Below are 24,065 nucleotides of genomic sequence, written 5' to 3' on the forward strand. Positions count from 1 at the left end.
GCGTTTATGGATTGTGGACATTTTTAGACTTGTGGTTTTTATATTCTGTGTTTTTTAACATCTGTTCCTTTTCCGTTCTGTTGTGTGAGGGGAGAGGGTTTGGCGGGGTTGATGTTCTGTTATTTTTTTTGTACGGGGGTTGTGGGTTTGATGTTTCTCTCTGAATGACTTGCATGTTCTTTGTTTCGTGGCTATCTGGAGAAGGCAGAGTTCAGAGTTGAATACGGATACATGCTTTGATAATAAATGAACCTTTGAACCTCTTTGGGCATGGCTAGTGTAGGTTGCCACTCACAGTATCAAATGTTAAATGGGATCCCACAGTGAAGGATCTTCCCAATCTTTCACAAAATCCCAAAGGACTAATTATTGGAAATAGGATGGTACTGTTTTCAACCACTAAGATGGTAATAGGAGTAGACCTTTTAGGAGAGCATCCGGATGTGTTGGGCCCCCTGTTGAAGGATAGAGGCCTTAAATAAGCAAGTGGCACTGTTTGGTCCTAAAACAGGAAATGCCGGAAAGGCTGCAAGTCAGGCAGCTTCTGATGAAAAACACACACACACAAAATGCTGATGGAACTCAGCAGATCAGACAGCATCTATGGAGAGTTGACGTTTCAGGGCGAGACCCTTCATCGGGGGCAGGCAGCAAGGTAGTGTAATGGTCAGCACGGTGCTTTACAGCAGAGGTAACCTGGTTTCAGTTCCCTCTGCTGCCTGTCAGGAGTTTGTATGTTCACTCCGTGACTGCGTGCGTTTCCTCTGGGTGCTCCGGTTTCCTCCCACAGTCCAAAGATGTACCAGTTGGTAGGTTAGTTGGTCATTGTAAAAAAACAATTGTCTCATGATTAGGCTAGGATTCAGTCGGGGGTGACTGAGGGGCTGAAAGGGCCAGAAGGGCCTATTCCGTGCTGCATCTCAATAAATACATAAATAAATAAATCCAGACTGGAAAGGAAACAGGAAGAAGCCAGAGTAGGAGGTGATGGGGTACAGGGGTAACAGGTGAGACCAGGTGAGGGGGAAGGTCGGTGGGTGGGGCAGGGGAGGATAAAGTGAGAAGCTGAGTGGTGACAGGTGGATGAGATAAAGGACTGAAAAAAAAGGATCCTGATAGGAGAGGAGAGCGGACGTGGAAGAAACGGAGGAGGAGGGTACCGGAGGGCAGTGAAGAGAAAAGCAGGGTAAGAGGGGAGCCAGAATGGGGAATGAAAAAAGGGAGAAAGGAGAGGAGGGGATATTACCAGAAGATTGACTGAGCCAACTGAATAGATGACCTGCGCCTCGTCACCTTGTTTGCCAGCATCCTCTCCCTGTTGAGATCTACTATTGCAGTTGAAGCCCATACATTTTCTGCAATATGTCAGGTTTTCGGGAGTAGCGACAATTGTTATTGTGCACAGCTGGGAGTGTTACAGTGTTGAGTGTACACTGGTGACAGTAAATTAATTTTGTTTTCTGCACTTATCATACTCAAGTGTCAATCGCATTTTGTGATCAAATTTTTCACTTTAGTTCAGTCATGTAGCTTGTATTCTTTCAGAATATTCAGCAGAGTGCACTAAGGCCAAGTTATCGTCTTCTTTTTTCCTTTCTTATTCACTTGGATATCATTGTAATTCCTTCAATCTTGATTCTGGGTAATTTTGTTTTGAATGGTAGTTTTTATTGAGTGGTTTTGTATGGGAGGCCCAGGCAACAGAAGAGACAGCTGCCAATGCTGAGATAAGGTGGGAGGAGGGAAGGGATGGACGACTCCTATTCCAGAGTACAAGCTGCTTCTTATCTTTGGTAAATTCATTTTCAATTTATATTCTCTATCTTGTTTTGACTCGAGTAGTTCAATTTTTCAATACCCCTTGACTGGTGTAGTGTGTCCATATAGTGCTACAGTTTTTATTTTAATGGCAAAGGCGTCTTTTCCAGCATTCAGCATGCAGATATACAATCAGTAACCACTTTATTAGATGCCTCCTGTACCTAATAAAGTGGCCACTGCGTGTATGTTGAGGGTTTTCTGCTGCTGTAGCCCACCCACTTCAACATTTGATGTCTTGTGCATTCCGAGACGCTCCTCTGTACACCTGTTGTAATGTGTGGTTATTTGAGTTGCTGTCGCCTTCCTGTCAGCTTGAACCAGTCCAGCCATTCTCTTCCGACCTCTCACATTAGCAAGGTGTTTTTGCCCAGGGAACTGCCGTTCACGGATTTTGTTTTGGTGTTTTTTGCACATTCTCTGTAAACTCGAGAGACTTGTGCATGAAAATTGCAGGAGATCAGCAGTTTCTGAGATACTGAAGCCACTGCATTTGGCACCAACAACCATTCCACCGTTCCCATGTTTGGTCTGAACAGCACCTGATCATCTTGACCATGTCTGTACAATCGGCCCTCCTTATCCGCAAATTCCGCGTGCGCAAATTCAACCAATCGCGAAAACCCAGAAGTGCTCTTCCAGCACTTGTTGTTCAAGCATGTACAGACTATTTTTTTCCTGTCATTATTCCCTAAACAATGTAGTATAACAACTTTTTACATAGTATTTACATTATATTAGGTATTATAAGTAATCTAGAGATGATTTAAAGTATACGGGAGGATGTGTGTGGGTTATCGTGGATTAGGATTGAAAAAAATCGGAAGTAAGTCGGAACAGGTACATACGGTATTATTTAGCGTCAGTCAAACGTTTGTCTTAGTATATAGTATATTTTATCTTTCTATGCACATAAAACACTTAACCACATATGTTTCAGCTCTGCTTCAATCCAGTGACAGACTGCGCCCGAGCGCGCTCTCCACCGTGCCGGGTTGATATGGAGGATCAAAAACTCAAAACCCAATAATTAAACCACTGTGTTGCTTAGTAACAATTGTAGCTTTCATCGGGGCAGAGCCTTTCTCATTTTATCCTTTAAAATTGTTCTGATTGTTGACCGACCTAGCCTAATGCTTTTCCAGTGACCAATGGCATTTCACCTCTTACTGATCACTTTACTATTTCCACTTTATTTTCAATCGTGATCATGATTATTTTCGTGAACAGAAACACTGCGGATTCAGATTTCTGCAGCCGAGTCCTAATGTCCACTGCACCGCACAGATTAAATAGTCTGGGGTTCCGCTGGGTCCTAAGGTCCACCGCATTGAGACAGATTGAATAAGGGACTTGAGCATCCGCGTTTTTTGGTATCCATGAGGGGTCCTGGAACCAATCCCTCATGGATAAGGAAGGCCGACTGTATGTGTTTATGCATTGAGTTGCTGCCACATGATTGGCCAATTAGATATTTGCTTTAATAGCCATGTACAGGTGTACCTAATAAAATGGCCACTGATATGCAATCGTTTTAGTCTTTTGGCTTGAATTCCAGGAGTCCTCGAATCTCTAGATGGTTTTGAATCTTTTTGCCTAATTAAGACAGCGGAATTGTAGGTCCAGTTTTCTGAATGCTCTTCATCTGCTGTTTTGGTACAGTGGAGCTCTGATATTTTGAGGAAAACATAAAGGTTATGGGCTAATTAAATATGCAGAGGATTTCATAATTAGCTTGATACCATTGACTACTGGGCCAGGTGTCCAGTGGCTTCTGTAAATGGTCTATAGACTTATTCAAATTGTCCTTAGCACTTGAGGATTTTAAATGTGGATTTAAAGACTACATAATCGTAAAAGCACACTTGGTTGATTAGAGGAAGATACTTGTTGTTTCTGCATTGGTGGCCTGTGTATAATTCATGAAAATGGATTCTCTACTGGCCTCTTAAAGCTGACGTGTGTGAACCATTCAACCAGGAATGGGAATAAATGCTCTTGTTGGCAAGGACATGAAGGTGTTTTTACAGCAATGTTGCGTTGGGTACCAGTGCTTCATGTAGTTGGACTTGATTTGTGGATTAAATTAATAAACTTAAATTAATAAACTTGATGAGTAGTGTAAATGACAGGAGCTAGGTTTAACCCCATGGCAACGCAAAAGAAGCTCAAGTCCTCATATCAAGTTTATGCTTCTTTGTTATCTTTTGCACCCTTGTTGAAATACAAGGGAAAACTGAGATCCAATAAGGATGGCTGTCTTTATTATCTTGATTTCATTCATACTTCATATATTAATTTCTACCATTGTATAAAACTATGAAAGGACAGATAAGGTCTTTTTTCCCCCAGGGTTGGGAAATAAAGTATTTGAGGGCATAAGTTTAAGTTAGGAAGGGAGAGGTTTAATAGGAACCCCAGGGCCAACTTCTTCACCCAGACAATGGTCAGTATTTCAAATGAGCTACAAGAAGAAATGGTTGAGGCAGGTACATTAACAATATTTAAAAGACACTCGGACAGGTACGTAGATAGGAAAAGTTTAGAGCAAGGGTTCCTAACTTTATTTATGCTATGGATCAATACCATTAAAGCAAGGGGTCCACAGACGCCAGGTTGGGAGCCCCTGGTTTAGGGGCATGTCAGCCTAATGCAGGCAGGTGGGAAGTTTGTCAACATAAACCAGTTAGACCAGGGGTGACTTTTTGACTTGTGGGCCACAAAGGGTTCTAAAATTTGACGGGGGGGCCGGACCAGGAGCAGATGGACGGAGTGTTTTGGTAATACACCTCATAAGAGAAAATAAAATATCATGGGATATGTAGAAAACATGTGCTTTAATTTCAATTGAAAATGAACAAATGCATTACAATAAAATATCTGCCTTTGAAGTCCCATGGTATTTAGCTATTTATTGAAATGACTTTTAAAACACTGAAAATTAAATGAATAAAATGCAGCTTTTTTAATAGTAACAGTTATTATTTTAAAGCACTGAAAATTCTGTTATCCTTCAAGATATTATCATCATCACTCTCCTCCTGACTGTCTTTATTTCAAAAACGGTAGGAGATGCAGGTCTACTTGTCCTGCTCCTTCTTATTCAATTGTCCTCTGTGCCAAAACTCAACAACGACCAGCACAAAGACAGAACAGTGACAGCGCGCCAGTATGGGGAGCGCGTTATTTGATCTGGAGCGCATTTTTTATTTTCAGAACGTACGTGCACCTGCGCACTACTCATGTCTATCACTTAACAAAAATGACATGTAACATGTAAGGCTTATTGAAAAAAATATTTTCAAATGCATTTTTTACATAACACAATGAAGAAACTTATTTTTAATTTCAGTGGGAACAGTGTTGTTGGTCTCCCTTTTTAGCCAGCGCATCAAAGTCTGGATTTAGTTTTGTTGTGGCGATTCTCAGGATGCATCTGAGGTGTTGGTCAGTTAACTTGGATCTGTGGCTGGCTTTGTTGATGTTCATGACGCTGAACGCCTGTTCACACAAATAGGTTGAGCCGAACAAAGAGTAAAGCGCAAATGTAGAGTAATACGCTGCACCTCAACAAAGGTCAATGTGTAGCTGTGTGCTACATGCAGCGCTAAAATTACGACATGGAGTCAGTAACTGTAGTCGAAGAAAAAAACTTGATTCGAAATCCCCAGCCTCACTTTTAAGCCTCCCTCAACCTGCCCCCCCGTGGCGCAGATGCTCCAAAGCTCTGTGCTCGCAAATACCCGCAGGCTATCTCCCTTAGCCGGAACGCTGGCTAATTGTGAACCGGTTCGGATGTGCCAGGAAATGGGTCGCCACAAATGTATATAGAGTGCGTCATCTATTGGGAAAACGCCAGAATTGCGGGGAAAAAACGTTAACAAGGTTTATTAATATAATTTCATCAAGTTCTGCGGGCCGGATTAAAAAGCTTAACGGGCCGCATATAGCCCGCGGGCCGTAGTTTGCCCATGCCTGAGTTAGACCGAAGGGCTTGTTTCCATCCTGTACGACGCTTTGGCTGCGATTCCTGCTGTTTTTGAACATTGCTATATTGTTCTCCACGACACAAGGTGCCCCATCTTTGAAAGGGAATCCAGGAACTTGTCTGTGGCATCCAGTGGCAGGGTATTACAGCAAAGATACCAGATTAGTATTGTGATGCTTGGATCCTTGATCTGGAGTATTGGAAGCTGAGGGGCGACCTGATAGAAGTACATAAGTTATGGAAAGTATTGTGAGATTCTACAGATGCTGGAAATCCAGGCTATCGATAGAGTTGATAGTCTTTTTATCTGAGGGCAGTGACGTCAAGTACAAGAGAGCCTAGCTTTAAGGTGAGAGGGAAAGCTTAAAGAAGGTATATGAGACAATATTTTTCTTTACATAGACTGTGAAACACTTCCAAAGAAGTGATACAAGTAGAGACAATAACAGAGTTGAAGAGGCATTTAGACAGGCACTTGAACGGGCAGAGAATAGAGGGATGTACAGGCAGATGGGATTAAAATAGGCATTTTTATTGGTACAGACAGTTGAAAACAAGGGTTAAAAAAGTATTAGAAATTTTATTGAGGATTGTCTGTCTCAACATAGTTAATGAAATTTCTGATATGTCTGCAAAGTTGCAAACAATTCTGCCAATCTGTTATTTTTGAAGAAGGGTCTTGGCCCAAAGCATTGAGTGTTTGTTCGTTTCCATTGGTGATGCTTGACATGCTGAATTCCTCCAGCATTTTATGCACGTTGCTGTTGCTTTTGAAGGCCATATTAAAAGATGTGCCTGTCTTCACTTTGTCTAATATCCTCATAGAGTAAGTCAACTTCAGCCATTTTTGAGGGGTTGTCCAATTCTGCCCTTTGGACAATATTCTGATTTAATACGTTGTGATCATGTCTTCAAGGAAGTGTACCAGCTGTTCTAGAATGAAGAATTTCTACAAGCTTTTGTTTTCTTTTTGGACAGTATTAATCACATCAGCTTTCTCAGACAGCAAAATTAACTTGATGGATTGATTATTGTTTTTCTGATATTTGAAAAATATGAAAGAATTATATGTAAGGGGCCTAAATTTTAACTTTTTGAAGTATTAGAATCATATTTGAATGTTATAAAATTATACCTGTATTTATTTCAGAAAATAAAAAATGTAATTGGAAAATGATTTGCTTTAAAATGATCAAGTTAAAATCAAATAAACTACAGATTAGACATTGTGGAATCATAGAGAGAGTAAAAGTGAAAAAAACTCTGCTTACATAAATGCTTATGTTCCAATAATAAACAATTCCCAGTTTCAAAGCTAATAACTTGTTTACCATTTATATTTTATGCCCCAAGTCATTACTTGCTATCCATGGGAAAATAATCCTGTGAGTAGCAATTAACTTAATTCTTTTACCTTGCAGTAACCATCACCGTTGGAGGAAAGCAGCATTTGCTTGGTCTATATGATACTGCAGGACAGGTATGGACAAAGCTGAACTAAATATTTTACTTTATATTGGGATTCTTGCATCTGTCAATCTTAGATATGTTTCTTATTTGTGGCAAATCCAGTTTTGTAATCAGAATGGAATCACTTAAATGGATGGTAACACTTTGACTGTATATTTATCACCCAGATAACTGAAACAGACAATTTTAGTTTTACAGTGGCAGAATCCTGGGGGTTTAGATGAACTGAAAGTTAAGGATAATCTACTGTAAATGAATTACCAAGTCTGCGTATGCAACAAATTACTTTGTCTTTAGTTCAAAGTCCTATTTTTACAATATCCATATCCAAGTACTCAGACTTAATTCGCTATGTTCGTGTGTGTTTGGATGTTTGAATGTACTATATACCAAGCTATGCTGTCAGATTTCAACTTGCCCATCACAGATGCATTCCACTGGTACAGCTGCAGAACATCACAGGGGAGGACTTTGGGTGTTAATGCCTGTTCTGGCATTTTGGAAGTACTTTCCCGCAATCAAGCTTTTTCTCCATGGGTCTCCTATTAAGTCTTCCTCATGTTAAGTTGCTGTATTAAACTTCCTTTGGTCTCTAATTACATCACACTTTCAGAAAGTGAATTGCAAATTTACGCAATCCTAAGAGAAGTCTACGTTTTTCTTGGTGCTCCTTTGCCAGTTATCTCAAATACAGGTCCTTTGCTTGGTCTCTCATAACCTTCTGTAGAGGCAGATACATCGATAGATGGAGAGAAAAAGGAGGAAAGGGGGGGATAGTAATGGATAAATTTGTCTTTAATTTTCCACTTCGGCATTTGCGTTCTCTCTCTATTACTGTCTCCCTCCATCACGTTCTAAAACGTTCTGTCTGGACTTGACCAAAAGGCCATAAGACATAGGAGCAGAATTAGGCCATTTGGCACATCAAGTCTGCTCCACCATTCCATCATGGCTGACTTATTACCCCCTCAACTCTCAACCCCATTCTCCTGTCTTCTCCCTGTAAACTTTGACACCCTGAATATTCAGTAACCTATCAGCCTCCTCCTTAAATACACCCTATGACTCAGCGTGCGCAGCCATCTGTGACAATGAATTCCACAAATTCACCAAACTCTGGCTAAAGATATCAATGTTTTAAATGGACGTTCCTCTATTGTGAGGCTATGCCCTCTGGTCCTAGACCCCCACCACATCCGCTCTTTCTCGGCCTTTCAATATTTAATAGGTTTCAGTGAGATACCCCCTCATTCTTCTAAATTCCAGTGAGAACAGTCCCAGAGCGATCAAGTGCTCCTCATATGTTAACCCTTTCATTCTAGGGACCATTCTCACGAACCTCTTCTGGAATTTCTCCAGAGCCAGCACACCTTTTCTTAGATAAGGGGCCTAAGACTGCTCACAATACTCTGAGTGCAGTCTGACTAAAGTCTCAGCAGTACATCCTTGATTTTGTATCTTGGTCCTCTTGAAATGAATGCTAACATTGCATTTGCCTTCCTCACCACTGACTATTCCTGCAACTTAACCTTTAGAAAACCCTGCATGAGGACTCACAAACACAAGGAAGTCTGCAGATGCTGGAAATTCAAGCAACACACACAAAATGCTGGTGGAACACAGCAGGCCAGGCAGCATCTATAGGGAGAAGCGCTGTCAACGTTTCGGGCTGAGACCCTTCGTCAGGACTAACTGAAAGGAAAGATAGTAAGAGATTTGAAAGTAGGAGAAGGAGGGGAAAATGCGAAATGATAGGAGAAGACCAGAGGGGGTGGGGTAAAGCTGAGAGCCAGACAGGTAATTGGCAAAAGGGATACAGAGCTAGAGAAGGGAAAGGATCATGGGATGGGAGGTCTAGGGAGAAAGAAAGGGGGAGGGGAGCACCAGATGGAGATGGAGAACAGGCAGAGTGATGGGAAAAGAGAGAAAGAAAGAAAAGGGAGGGGGAGAAAAACAAAAAAAAACTAAATATATCAGGGATGGGGTAAGAAGGGGAGGAGGGGCATTAACGGAAGTTAGAGAAATCAGTGTTCATGCCATCAAGTTGGAGGCTACCCAGCCGGTATATAAGGTGTTGTTTCTCCAACCTGAGTGTGGCTTCATCTTGACAGTAGAGGAGGCCATGGATAGACATATCAGAATGGGAATGGGATGTGGAATTAAAATGTGTGGCCACTGGGAGATCCTGTTTTCTCTGGCGGACAGAGCATAGGTGTTCAGCGAAACGGTCTCCCAGTCTGCATCGGGTCTCACCAATATATAAAAGATAATAAAATATTATTTATTTAATATAATAAAATAATAATAAAAGATAAAATATAATATATACAAGTGCTACACCTGCCCTTACACTTACTCCCTCACCACCATTCAGGGCCCCAGCCAGTCCTTCCAGGTGAGGCGACACTTCACCTGTGAGTCGGCTGGTGTGGTATACTGCGTCCGGTGCTCCCGGTGTGGACTTTTATATATTGGTGAGACCCGATGCAGACTGGGAGACAGTTTCGCGAAACACTGACGCTCAGTCCGCCAGAAAAAGCAGGATCTCCCAGTGGCCACACATTTTAATTCCACGTCCCATTCCCATTCTGATATGTCTATTCATGGCCTCCTCTACTGTCAAGGTGAAGCCATACTCAGGTTGGAGGAACAACACCTTATATACCGGCTGGGTAGCCTCCAACCTGATGGCATGAACTTTGACTTCTCCAACTTCCGTTAATGCCCCTCCTCCCCTTCTTACCCCATCCCTGATATATTTAGTTTTATTTTTGTTTCCCCCCTCCCTTTTTTCTTTCGCTCTCTCTGCCTATCACTCTGCCTGTTCTCCATCTCCCTCTGGTGCTCCCCTCCCCCTTTCTTTCTCCCGAGGCCTCCCGTCCCATGATCCTTTCCCTTCTCCAGCTCGGTATCACTTTCGCCAATCACCTTTCCAGCTCTTAGCTTCATCCCACTCCCTCCGGTCTTCTCCTATCATTTCACATTTCCCCCTCCCCCCACTACTTTCAAATCTCTTACTATCTTTCCTTTCAGTTAGTCCTGACGAAGGGTCTCGGCCCGAAACGTCAACAGCGCTTCTCCCTATGAGGACTCACAAATACCTTTGCACCTTTTTGTTTAATTCTGTCCACATTTAGGAAATAAACCACACCTTTATTCCTTCTACCAAACTGCATTGCCATGCAGTTCTCTACACTATATTCCATCTGCCACCTCTGCCTATTCTCACAATCTATCTAAATCCTTTATATTAATAATATTGTTAATAGGATATTAAGTCGGTATTATTGTATACAATATCAAGCAGAGACTTGCCATTATGTTTGTGAAGACCACTGCAAAGTTCTAATTGAGTACCTTATTCGTGACTCCAGAAGACAACCTTCCATCTTTCTAAATGGTTACAAATTTTTCCTATCCTTTTTACAGTTTTTCATTTTTGCAAGATGACTATTTATGCTAGTCACTAATCTTTCATCATATTCTCTGCTTCCCTTTTGCATATCTGTTTAATTATCTCCTGCGCTCTGTTCTGATTGTTTTTAATCAATCAATTTTTGTGCCAGGTATTTGTTACAAACAGAAGTGTTTTGTAAAACATTGGTTTGTACTTGGAATTCTGATAGCATACTCTTGCTCATTTACCCAGCCAAACCTCTCTATAGGAATGCTAACACTCCATGATTTTTTTTTTTGATTTTGTATCCATATTAAAGTATATTAAAGTTGTTCCAGTCATCTAATTTTAGCTGCTTTATTGTATATCTCTGAGTTTTTAATGTGCTGTAGTAAATGCCCAGAGATATAAAAGTCCCTTTACTCTAACCAAAAATATTCAGCCCTTGGTCTTCTGATACAGCTTTCCCCTGATAATATTATTATCTATCAACCTTTCTGTGTCACTCCTAAATGGGTTCACCCTTCTGCCTGTGTTTAACCCAGGTCTCTAGTTTAGCCATGGTGTCAACCCTGTCAGGTCATTAACCATGAACAAATATATATTCTAGTATCATCCGTGCAATTTTTTTCCTCTATCTTATTCATTCTCTTTGTTTCTCATGTAACCCATTCATTCCTGAAATCATTTTCGTGAACTTCCTTTGAACCCTCTGCAATGTCAGCACATCCTTTCTTCGATAAGTGGCTTAAAGCTGCTCACAGTGCTCCAAGTGAGGCCTCACCAGTGCTGTAAGAAGCCTCAACATTACATCCCTGTTTTTGTATTCTAGCCCTCTCGAAATGAATGTCAGCATTGCATTTGCCTTCCTCAACGCTGACTCAACCTGCAAGTTAACCTTTAGGGAATCCTGCACGAGGACTTCCAAGTCCCTTTGCACCTCTGATTTCTGACAGTGTACACTTTTATTCCTTCTACCAAAATGCACTGACTTTTCAACACTGTATTCCAGGGATTCCCAACCTTTTAGGACCTGTATTGTGCTGTAGGTTTTCTATGTTTCTGTGTTTTTTCATGCCATGGACCCCTACTTTAACCAAGGGGTCCGTGGATCCCAGGGTGGGAACCCCAGCTGTATTCCATTTGCCACTTTTTTGCCCATTCTCCTAAACTGTCTAAAACCTTCTGCAGTCACAACACTACCTGCCCGTCTACCTTTCTTCGTATTGTCCATTATCATGGCCACAAAGCCATCAATTCCGTCATCCATATCATTGATGTGCAACGTAAATAGAGGCGATCCCAACACTGACCTCTGCGGAACACCACTAGTCACTGGCAGCCAATCAGAAAAGCCCCCTTTATTCCTAGTCTTTGCCTTCTGCCAATCAATCCTATCCATACTAATACCTTTCCGGGAATACCACGGGCTCATGCTAAGCAGCCTCGTGTGTGGCACATTGTCAAAAGCCTTTTGAAAATCCAAGTATATAACATCCATCTCCTTTGTCTATCCTGCTTGTTATTTCCTCAAAGAATTCCAACAGATTTGTCAGACAGAACTTTCCCTTAAGAAAACCATGCTGACTTAGGCTGAGTTTATCATGTGCCTTCCAAATAACCCAAAATCTCACCCTTAACAATCAACTCAAACATCTTCCCAACCACTGAGGTCAGTAAAACTTGCCTAAAATTCCCTTTCTTCTGCATCCCTCCCTTCTTGAAGAGTGGAGTGACATTTGCAATTTTCCATTTCTCCAAAACCATTACAGAAACTAGTGATTCTAGAAAGATCATTACTAATGCCTCCACAATCTCTTTAGCTACCTCTTTCAGAACCCTGGGGCGTAGATTATCTGGTCCAGGTGACTTGTCTGCTTTCAGAGCTTTTCAGCTTCCTAAGTAATTTCTCCCTAAAAATGGCAACTGCATTCACTTCTGCCACCCCCCCCCCACCCCCCAACACTTGCAAACTTTCACCATATTCTGCTGGTGTCTTCCACAGTGAAGACTGGTGCAAAATGCTTATTCAGTTTGTCCACCATTTCCTTTTCCCGCTCTCCAGGGTCATTTTACAGCAGTCTGCTACCTGCTCTTGCCTCTTTAACTGTTTATATATTTGCAAAACATTTTGGTGTCGCCTTTGATATTATTGACTAACTTACTTTCATATTTAATCTTTTTGCACCTTGTGGCTTTTTTAGTTGCCTTTTTGTTTTGAAAGCTTCTCAGTCCTCTGACTTCCCACTAATTTTTGCTCTATTAAATGCCATTCTTTCACTTTTATGTTGGCTTTGACTTCCCTTGTCAGCCTCAGTTGCGTCATCAGTTTCTTTGGGATGTACCTATCCTGTGCTTTCCAAGTTGCTCCCAGAAACTCCAGCCATTACTGTTGTGCAGTCATCCCTGCTAGTATCCCCTTCCAATCAACCTTGGCCAGCTCTTTCTCATGGCTCTGTAATTCCCTTTCCTCCACTGTAATAATGAACCCTCTGACTTTAGCTTCTCCCTCTCAAATTGAGGGGTGAATTCTATCATATTATGATCACTACTTCCTAAGGCTTCCTTTGCCTTAAGCTTCCTATTCAAATCCAGTTCATTACACATCACCCAATCCAGAATAGCTGATCCCCCTAGTGGACTCAATCACGAGCTGCTCTAAATAGCCATCTCAGAGGCATTCTACAAATTCTCTCTCTTGGGGTCCAAAATCAGCAGCAACCTGATTTTTCCAATTACCTGCATATTGAAATTCCCCCTGACTATCGTAGCTTTGCCATTTTATGTGCATTTTCTATCTTCCGTAGTAATTTGTAGCCCACATCCTGGCTACTGTTTGGAGGCCTGTATTTAACTCCCATCAGGGTCTTTTAAGGCTCACAGTTCCTTAACTCTACCCACAATGATTCTACATCTTCCAATCCATGTCACCTTTGTCTAATGATTTGATGTCATTTTTTTTTTTACCAACAGTGCAATGTCACCCCCTCTGCCTACCTGCCTGTACTTTCAATACAATGTGTATCCTTGGATGTTAACCTGCCAGCTATAATCTTCTTTCAGTTATGACTCCCTGATGCCCAAGCATCATGCCTACCTTCCTCTAACTGTGCTACAAGATCATTTACCTCATGCCGGATACTGTGTGCATTCAAATACAACAGCTCCAGTCCTGTTTTCATCAACCTTTTTGATTTTTGTCCCCCATTACACTGAAACTCATTCAACTGACTGCAGTTTTGCCCATTATCTTCCTGACGGTCTCACTGCACACTGCCTCTGCTTGTAAAGCAATTGCCCCATCCTCAGCCCTATTGCTTAGTTTCCCATTCCCCTGTCAAATTAGTTTAAACTCTCCCCAGTGGTTCTCACAAACCTGCCCACAAGGATATTGGTTCCCCCTCTGGTTCAGGTGTAACCCCTCCCTCTTGTACAAGTCGTACCTTCCCCAGAAGAGAACCCAATGATCCAGAAATCTGAAACCCTGCCCCCTGCACCAGTTCCTCAGCCGCACATTCATCTGCCAAATCATGCTATTCTTGCCCGCACTGGCGCGTGGTAATCCAGAGATTACTACCCTGGAGATCTTGCTTTTCAGCTTTCTACCGAGCTCCCTAACTTACCTCTTGAGGACCTCCTCCCTTTTCCTACCTATGTCATTGGTGCTGACATGTGCCACGACTTCCAGTTGCTCACCCTCCCCCTTTAGATTACTGTGGACTTGATCGTAGACGTCCCTGACCCTGGCACCTGGGAGGTACTTAACATCCGGGCGTCTCTATCACATCCACAGAATCTCATGTCTACTCCCTGAACTATGGAATCTCTTATCTCTACTGCAGTGCTCTTCGCCCCCCTCCCTTTCTGAGCCACAGCGCCAGATTCAGTGCTAGAGACCCAATCGCTGCTGTTATTCCCTCCCCAACAGTATCCAAAGTGTTGTAGTTATTGGTGAGGGGAACAGCCGCAGGGTTACTCTGCACTGGCTGCCCATTTCCTTTCCTTCTCCTTACAGTCACCAAGGTACCTGCCTCCTGCAACTTAGTGGTGACTCCCTTCCTGTAGCTCCTATCTATCAGCCCCTCAGTTTCCTGAATTGTCGAAGGTCATGGAGCCACGGCTCCAGTTCTTGAACGTGCTGCAGCTTGCTGTGCCTGGTACAGATGTAGTTACCCAGGAGGCTGGAGAAAAACATCTGAATCTGATTTTCAAATTGTTTAGTTTTCCTGAAATATTTTATGTTGCAAGGCAGAAATCATAACTTTACAGAACTGTGAAAGGTTGTGTATTTGTGGATATTATGCTTGTTTTGTAAAAAAGATAGCTGCCAGATAAAATTGTAAACTATGCCAGCAGTAAAATTCTTTGACAATTTTATAATGTTTAGTTTATTTAACTCCATATCCTGCATAAAGTAAAACACAATGTCAGATCTTGAAACAAATGTGTAAGCCGAAAGTGTTGATCCACTGTAATATGTGACAGGTGTGGCTTGTGCAGTATTGCAGACAGTAAGGGTTTTGTTCGTTTGCAGAAGGATAATCTGCAGACACCTGCTTTTATTTTTGACACTTTCTCTGCAGATGGAAGCAATTCTTCAGGTTTTGGCCAGTAACAGAATTGTGACAGCTCTTAAAATCACACCTTTATCCTATCTCATCATTATTACTTGTGCCTTTCAAGGGTGCTATAGCTCAGAACTTTAATGGTTCAATCATAATTTCCTATCAAAAAAGGAGGTGTTATTAAAATCCTTAGTAGGTTTGAGGATGGTAGAGATCATAGGTTAAGGGTGAAAGGTGAAAAGTTTAAGGGAAATATGAGGGGAAACGTCTTCATTCGGAGGGTTGTGAGGGTGTGGAATGAGCTGCCAGCACAAGTGGTGGATGCAAGCTCAATTTCAACATTTAAGCAAAATTCGGAGAGGTACATGAATGGTAGTGGTATAGAGGACTATGGGCCCATTGCAGGTCGATGGGAGTAGGCAGTTTAAAAGGTTTCAGCATGGACTAGATGGGCAAAGGGCCTGTTTCTGTGCTGTACTCTATGGGTACATCCCAGGTTACTGTGGTGCTTTGACAGAGTCTAAGATCTTCACTGGCCACCAGTGAGGTGCCAGATATGCAGTAGCGTAGACCAGGTAAACCCGGGCCTGTGAAAGTAACATTAGCAATAGGAAACTTACTGGAAAAATTCTGAAGGACAAAATTATCATATACAAGAAAGGCAAAGATTAATCAAATGTTGTCAGCATGTCTTTGTTAATACATTTAATTGAGGTAGCAAGGTCTGTTGACGAAGACAGTATGATTGGCGTAATCTGGACATCAGTAAGAACTTTAATAAGCACCATGTGGGATCCATGACAAGTTGCAAATTAGATCTAAAATTAGTGAGTAGCAATGACAAAGAGTATTGGAAGTCTGCTATCTGTGATGTACCATGGAGATCATTGCTGAAGCCCTTACGATTTGTTATATACATTAATTTGCATATTAATTTTAGAGGTATATGATTGGTAAGCTTGCAGTGGACATGGAAATTTGGCTTTGTTGATAGTAAGGGAGATTGCCACCAGGTGATATTGATCAGTTGATAAAGTGCATAGAGCAAAGGCAGATGGAATTTATTCTTAATGTGCAAATTGGTGCACTTTCACAGAACTAACTGGGGTAGTACATACACAACAAATGATGGTACGAACATAGCGGATGATGGGTTCAGAGGGAATATTGAGAAATGGAGGGACTTTAGTTCACAGCTTTAAGATCATTATGGTGTAGAATATTTGCTTGCATTAACTGATTTTAAGAGGAAAAAGATTGGCTGTATTTGCCATACGTACATAGAAACGTACAGTGAAATGCGTCATTTGTGTCATGTCAAACCCATGAGGATTGTGCTGGGTAGCCCGTAGGTGTTGCCTCGCTCCTGACGCCAACAAAGCAGGCTCACAATCTACTAACCCTAATCGCATCTATGGAATGTGGGAGGAGAACCACGCAGTCACGGGAGAATATGCAAGCTCCTTACAGGCAGCAGCAGGAATTGAACTCCGACTGGGAATTGCCTATGCTGCAAAATAATGTGCTAGCCACTACACTACCGTGCCACCACGAAGGATAGAATACAAGAGCAATTTTATGTTATAATTTTCTAAAACATTGGTTAGGCCACAGCTGGAGTACAGGGTACATTCCTCAACACCACACAGTAGGAAGGATATCATTATACCGGGAAATTGCAGAGGAGATTCACCAGATGTTGCACAGAGTGGTTTAGTAATAAAGACTGAACATGGTATGTTTATTTCCCATTTGGGAAGGATACTAAGGAAGATTTTACGATATAAATATTGATGAGGGATGTACAGTATATCAGAGAGCTAGAAAGAAACTTTTCCTCCATTGAAAATGTATCTAATGTAAGAAGACATGGGTTTTAAAATAAAGGGTAAGGAAGTTTAGATGGAATCACAAGAGGATTCTTTTACCACTGGGAGGATGATTGGAATCTGGAACAGACTGCCTGAGTAGGTGATGGAGGCAAAGATTATCACAAGGGTGAGAAGTTTGAAAATAAATTATGGACCCTGTCTAAGATATATGAATCTTTGTTAGCGATGGATGAAGCGCTGGAAGACTGGAGGATGGCTAATGTTATGCCTTTTTTTTAAGAAGGACTGCAAAGAAAAACTGGGAACTATAGGCCTCTAAGCCTAACCTCTGTGGTAGGTAAGTTACTCAAAGGATTTCTGAGGAAAAAGATACAGATGCGCTTGGAATGTTGGGGTTCATTAGGGTTAGTCGGGACTGCTTTGTGCATGGGACATCTTGTCTCTTGAATTTGAATTTTTTTGAAGCAGTAACTAACAAGACTGATGAAGATAGACATACAGACTTCAGTAAGGCCTTTGATAAGATTCCACATCATGGACTGCTATGGAAAGTTAGATCACATGGGATTCACGGAGAGCTTGTTAATTAGATACAGATTTGGCTTGATGGTAGGAAGCAGAGAGTGATAGTGGAAGGTTTTCTTTTAATCAGACTACAGACGCATAACCGTGCTGTTTTCCAGGGGTCAGGGCTACGCCCATTGCTATTTGTTAACCATATCGATGATTTGGATAAGAATGTAAAAGCTGTAGTTCAGAAGTTCCATTTAATTATCGGACAATGTATACAATATACAACCTGAAATTCTTACTTTCTGCAGTCATCCTTGAAACAGAAGAAAATCCCCCAAAGGATGACAGTAAAAAAACATAAGAAGCCCAAAGCCCCTTGCCTCCCTCTTAAGCACAAGCAGCATCAACCATCCCCTTCCCCCACTTATTCTAGCATAAACATCAGCAGTCCCACCACCCACTATGCAAGCAAAAGCAAAGACCCCAAAGAGAGGCCGTGGTCTACAGTCCATCAAAAACTAACTGTTTACTCCAATATTTTGACATCCAAAAGTCAGTCAGTCCCTCTCCCTCTGCCTCTACCTCCCCCTCTGCCCCTGTATGCAGAACCCTCCAACAGCCTTTCCCACTGTCTTCGATGTTCTGGCTCCCACTGTGCTTCAGTGCGTGTCACCGGTGAGAGTTCTTGTCCTCGGGCCCCAGAAGTGTCCAACTTCAGGCCAAACCCGCACATGCTGAAATATGGCCAGTCAGCAAGCTCCAAGATCGGCAGATCCGCAGTCTTTGAGTGCTGCTGTAGATCAGAACACCCAATAGGACTCAGCAACCCCCTGAATAGGCAAATAGAGACATTAGAATAGGAAGAATTTAATTTTTTCACTGATAAGCTGGGAGAAGTTGCCCTCTTGTGCCATCTCTTGTTCTGCCCCTTATAGTTGGTAAGTTTGCAAATGGCACTGAAAAAGGTGGTGTCGTAGAGAGTAAAGATGGGTATCACGATTTGCAGAGGGGTTTGAGCTGCTGGGTAAATGGGCTGAGGAATGGCAAATAATTTAGATATGTGCCAGGTGTTGCATTTTGGGAGGGCAAATCAGGGCCTTAACAGTGAATGGTAGAGCCCTGAGGGGAGTTGTAGAACAGAGGGACAAGTACATAGATTCCTGAAAATGGCATCACAGGAGAACAGAGTGGAGAAGAAGGCCTTGTTTGTTTGTTTATTTGTACAGTGCACAATAGGCCCGTGTAGTCTTCCACCCCAGAAATCTCACAACCTCGATTAGTCCTAACCTAAGCGGGATGATTTACAATGACCAGTTAACGATCCAGTATGTCTTTGGACTGTGGGGAGAAACTGAGAAAACCCACACATTCCCCTGGGAGGACGTGCAGAGACTCTTTACAGACTGTGTTGGAATTGAACTCTGAACCCCAAGCTGCAATATTGTTGCGCTAACTGCTAGGCTTTGTAGCACCCAAAACTGGAAAACCCACATGGTCACAGGGAGAACATACAAACTCCTTACAGACAGTGTGGGAATTGAACCCAGGTTGCTGGCGCTAACCACTACACTACACTGGCCCCCAGTAAAGGCATTGAGTATAAGAAGTTGGGATGTAGTTGCAGTTTTGCAAGAAAATAGCAAGGCCACATTTGTCATTAAGTGGGAGAAAGTGTAAAGGAGATTATTGAGGATGTTCCTAGGGCTTGAAGGACTGAGTTATGGAGCGGAGTTGAGCAGGATTAGGCTTTGTTCATTAGGGTGATATTATACAGGTGTATAAAATCATAAGGGACATGATTTTATGGTCATTTTTTTCCCAGGCTTGGGGAATTGAGAATGGGAGGGCATAGCTATGGTGTGAGGGGACAGATCTAATAGGAACCTGAGGGGCAACTTTCTCTGGCAGTTCATTCCAAAAGTTGGTTGTAAATGGAATGAGCTGCCAGAGGAAGTGGTTGCAGCAGATGCATTTATAACTTTAAAAAACCACTTGGATAGAAAAATGGTGTGGAGGAATATGTAGGCAAATTTACTCAGTTAGATGGGAATCTTGGTCAGTTGGGCTGAAGGGCCAGTTTCTGTGCTGTGTGACTCTACTTAAGATGAGTATTTGAATTTCCCAAGTTCTGGTAATTGGGATAAGCTCTGCACTTGGCATAGATACAGTAGGCTTAAGACCTGTTTTCTGTGCCCTCTGATTCTGACTCTAAATTAGTGTCCATTAATTTCTTGTGCACTGAATGCAATTAACTGATGACTGGTCACATTGTTCTTGGTGGTGCCCAATCATTAATGTAAATAAACATCTATCTGCTATGACAGCTATTGTGTATTTAATATTTGAGTGATATTGTGAATAAATTGTTTGAATAAGCATTCTTTATTTGTTAACATAATTCATTATGGGTTATATGTAAATGGCATACGTCACCATGCCACCACATCATGTGTGCACCTCACTAAAAGTAAAAACTGAGCATACTCATTTGTCCTGGTCTCCATGACTTTTTCTTTCGATTAGTTTTATGTTCTGGAGTTACAAAGCATATTAATCTCAAACATAAGGCCTCTCACATCACAGTGACTAATGCAGGGTTGGTTAGTTCAAGCTGTTTCACTTCTTCCTCTGTGGGCAGCAGGCAGCAAAATGAGAGGCATTCAATTTCTTTCAGATGGTGGGATTCACTGTTCCCTCACTGATAGTGCTGTATCAGGCCAGTTAACTTTTCTTTAGCAGTCACGAACTGGAAGGGTTCCATTTCACCAATGTGGAACTCGTTTGCGACATTTGACCACAATGATGTAAGTGATTGGTCACTTTCCAGGCTGCCATCATCTTGAAGTAGTCTGCCAGGAATATGCTAACAATCTGCCAGGAATATGTTAATATTTTATTTGAAAGAAGTAAAGAAGATTATGAAGTCTGTGACTTCCTTGGAGAAATCCAATTGTGAATTAATGAGCATTATTTAGAAATAATCTGGAAAAAGTTGCCAAAAATCTAACTGTTCCTAACATTTTGCATCCTTCCTTTCTAATGGGGAGCCCCCATCCCATTTGCTCCATGAATCACGTTGTACTGGGAAGCATTCTTGAGAGAACACACAGCCTTACTCCCACACCTGAAGTCCTTTGTCCTGGATCAGCAGGAAATTTGTTAGTTCCCACAATTAATCATCTTACACTAGAAGTCTCGGTTTAGTTGGGGAGAAGGATGATGGTTATCTGGCTGCAGACTAGTTGTTTTTCTATGTTGAGTGTGTCTTTTAATTTTCTCTCCTGTGGTTGCAACTTGCTGCAAATTAATTCCTGTACACTGCTGAGTTTGTGGATGTGCCTGTGACCAGACCAAATGAGCAGAAGCATATGTGTGGCTAAAATCTGTGATGGTGGTTTTTTGTGATGTTTACATGTGAGTGTATAATATGATAGTCCTCAGTTTTAGGAAGATCCATTTCTGCCATGGTTCCTTGTGTTCCCTTGACCGATATTATTCACAGTGCTGCTGGCTGAGGTCTGAACTGAGAATCATCCCTTGCTTTTCCCCAGCACCTTGTTCTCTTAACCTAACTGATACAGATAAATAAATACTTTATTAATACCAAAGTAAATTACAGTGGCATAGTAGCATTACAAGTGCACAAATATACAAATATTAGAAGAGAACTAAGAAAGAATAAAAATAATTTACCTTTAAAAGGTTTACACGTCAAAGATTTCAAGATCACTTCTCCAGCAATAGGTTGACTCATTATAGAGCCTGATAGCCAAGGGTAAAAATGATCTTGTAGCGGTGTGCTGCACGCAGCGCTAAAATAACGACACGGAGTCGGTAAACTGCAGTCAAAGAAAACTTTATTCGAACTACACAGCCTTGCTTTTAAGCCTCCTCAACCTGCCTCCCATGGGGCGCAGATGCTCCAAAAGACACGTACTCACAAATCCCCGCAGGCTATCTCCCTTAGCCGGAACGCTGGCTAATTGTGAGCCGGTTCGGATGTGCCAGGAAATGGGTCGCCACAACCTCATAAAAACACTTTTTGGAGCAGCACAGTTGCCTTAGTCGGTTACTGAAAATGTTCCTCTATTGAGCCAAGGTGGCATGCAGGGGGTGAGAAACATTGTCCAGAATTGCCAGGGTTTTCTGTAGTGGTGAAATAGTGGTGGGATGTAGAAGTTTGAATAGCTCTCAAAGGAATGACGGGCAAACAGTCACTCTGAATTGTAGTTTGTGTTGTGCACAAATTAAATGTGTGCCACTTAGTTTGATTAGTTGGGGAGTTTGTCTATTTCAAATGTTAACCAAACAAAATGTGTTCCCCCACTTTTAATCATGTTAAACATGTTAATGATGTGCCCTGTACTGGTGGTGGCGTCAGAAACAAGCACAAACAATGCTGGAAATACTTGGCAAGTCAGCTAGCATCTGTGAAATGAGAAGCAGAGCTATTGGTTCGGGTTGGAGACCCTGCTGAGGAGAAGGGTCACCTACTTATAAATGTTAACTCTGCTCTCCTTCCACAAATGCTGCCTGACCGGGAGTATTTTTTTTGCATTCTCTATTTTTTGTTTCATTTCTCCGGCATCTAAATTATATTTTCATTGTCAGTAACGCTGTGCTCTGCTACAATGTGGTACCTGTGAAATTTTGCACAAGTGTTCTGTCCTAGTTATTGTGTAGCTCTTAGTGCTCTAGCTATTTTGGTTATCCACTTTGTATAGTGTGATGCTGCAATCTATTTGAAGAAGTCTTCAATTTGTCGTCTTATTTACTACCGTTTCTCCTGATATTTACGACTGTTTTCTTTGTTCACCACCTTTGATGGAGTTGAGGTTGGGAACGTGGGAGGGGTTCACACTTGGATGCCCAAGTCGGTAACACATCAGTAAAGCATGTCTTCCACTCGGTGCCATTTTCCTGTTCTGAGCATCATGAACATCCACGTAAATTCTATCTGCAGCCTTTAACAAATTCAGCTCTGGTCAGTGGAGGTAACATGGCCGTTGTGCAGAGGCTGAGTGCAGCATGCTGATCTTCCTGAAGTCAATTGCTTAGCAATTTTTATCAGCAGCGTTTTGCAATTAAACATTGATTGAAGCTGGAGTAAGTCGTCTCCACAACCCCTTCTGCATCAGCTCATACTAATGAAGAAATTCAGCCCAAGGCATCGAATTGCCCGTCCACAATGAACCGCTGATATGATTTGGCTTTGGGGAGGCACAAAGATACTTTTTCTCATTCATCTAGGAAATATTCTCCTGGGGTATTTCCAGGAGGACATGGTCTTATTAGTATAATGTCCATCTAGGAGACCAGCAGGCAAGTTAATAACTTGCCTGAGTTATTAATACTAAATCCCTCCATCACTGCCCCCTTTCTCCTGACTAGATTCTGTCTCAGAACTGCATGGTGATGCTGCAGTGCAGCACGTACCAGCGCAGAATCTTCTGGAAACGTACGTTCACAGTTCAACCAGGGAGGCCGGTGAAGGAGCAGGATGGAGTTTTTTACTGAAGGAGGATTTTGCTTATCCAGGACTACATGCAGGGGCAATGGATGGTTTAAAAGTTACAAAGAATTATGAGGAAAATACTTCACAAACCATGCTCACTCATAAATATGTAATTACTTCATGAAATATCAGTGGGAATATATTATGAATCATAACATATGTTAATTAGTTTAAACCATGCAAGTATTTTCTTGGTAACCCATTAAAGAATAGTATTGCACCATACCTTGCATGGAGCAGTGTTTCTTGCTGTCAGTGATCACCACCCTAATAAATCCACCCTTCTTGTGACAACTTCTCTCGCAGAGTTTGGCTCTGATCTGACTTGTAAACCCCCTACTTGGCGAGGAGCCTTCCATTTGGTAAATCCTGTGAAAATGCTCGAAGAGCTGGTAAAACCTGTTAAATTAGAATATCAATGAATGACATATCGACAAGCACTCAGAATCATGAAATCTATCAAAATTGAACATATTAAGAATATATTGACACACACAGAACAATTGAATTTTTGGTATTTTATCAGAAACTGTAAAGCACCTGGGGTCACTCCTTTTTCTTGGGTGGAAATTCAGTTCTTTTTGGGAGAAAGGGGGAGAATGAGAGGCTGAGGGAATTTTCCACCTTTGGCCAACTTCAAGCAGGCACTGGAGGGGTTGAGCACTGCATTCAGCTATCACAAACAATGCACCCTGTTACCTTCCTTGCAGGGGCTTTCATCCAGGCCAGCTTAAAGAAGAACTACCCAGCAACGTATCACCTGTGGAACCAGAGGAGCCAGCACACTTGACAAGATTAATGCCATGTCCTGTACACAGGTGTAAGGAGAACAATATAATTATTACTCCGCATCCAATGCAGCACAAAAAAAATCAAAAGAACATAATAAAACTTAAAAACACACAGGATAAATATTAATACAATAAAATAGCTTATATATATATTGATGTAGGTCCATAAAGTGGCA

General features: G+C 41.8%; 1 protein-coding gene across 1 annotated transcript in view; it reads left to right on the top strand.

Annotated features, from left to right (window-relative positions):
* Positions 1 to 24,065, top strand: part of LOC132387708 (rho-related GTP-binding protein RhoJ-like) — a 57,556-nt gene that overhangs the window by 15,031 nt on the left and 18,460 nt on the right. Inside the window, exon 2 of the mRNA XM_059960069.1 lies at positions 7,228 to 7,286. Coding sequence (XP_059816052.1) covers positions 7,228 to 7,286 — 59 coding nt within the window. The remainder of the gene's footprint in view (positions 1 to 7,227; positions 7,287 to 24,065) is intronic.

This window comes from Hypanus sabinus, chromosome 2 (genome assembly GCF_030144855.1).
Source record: "Hypanus sabinus isolate sHypSab1 chromosome 2, sHypSab1.hap1, whole genome shotgun sequence".
Classification (NCBI taxonomy): Eukaryota; Metazoa; Chordata; class Chondrichthyes; order Myliobatiformes; family Dasyatidae; genus Hypanus; species Hypanus sabinus.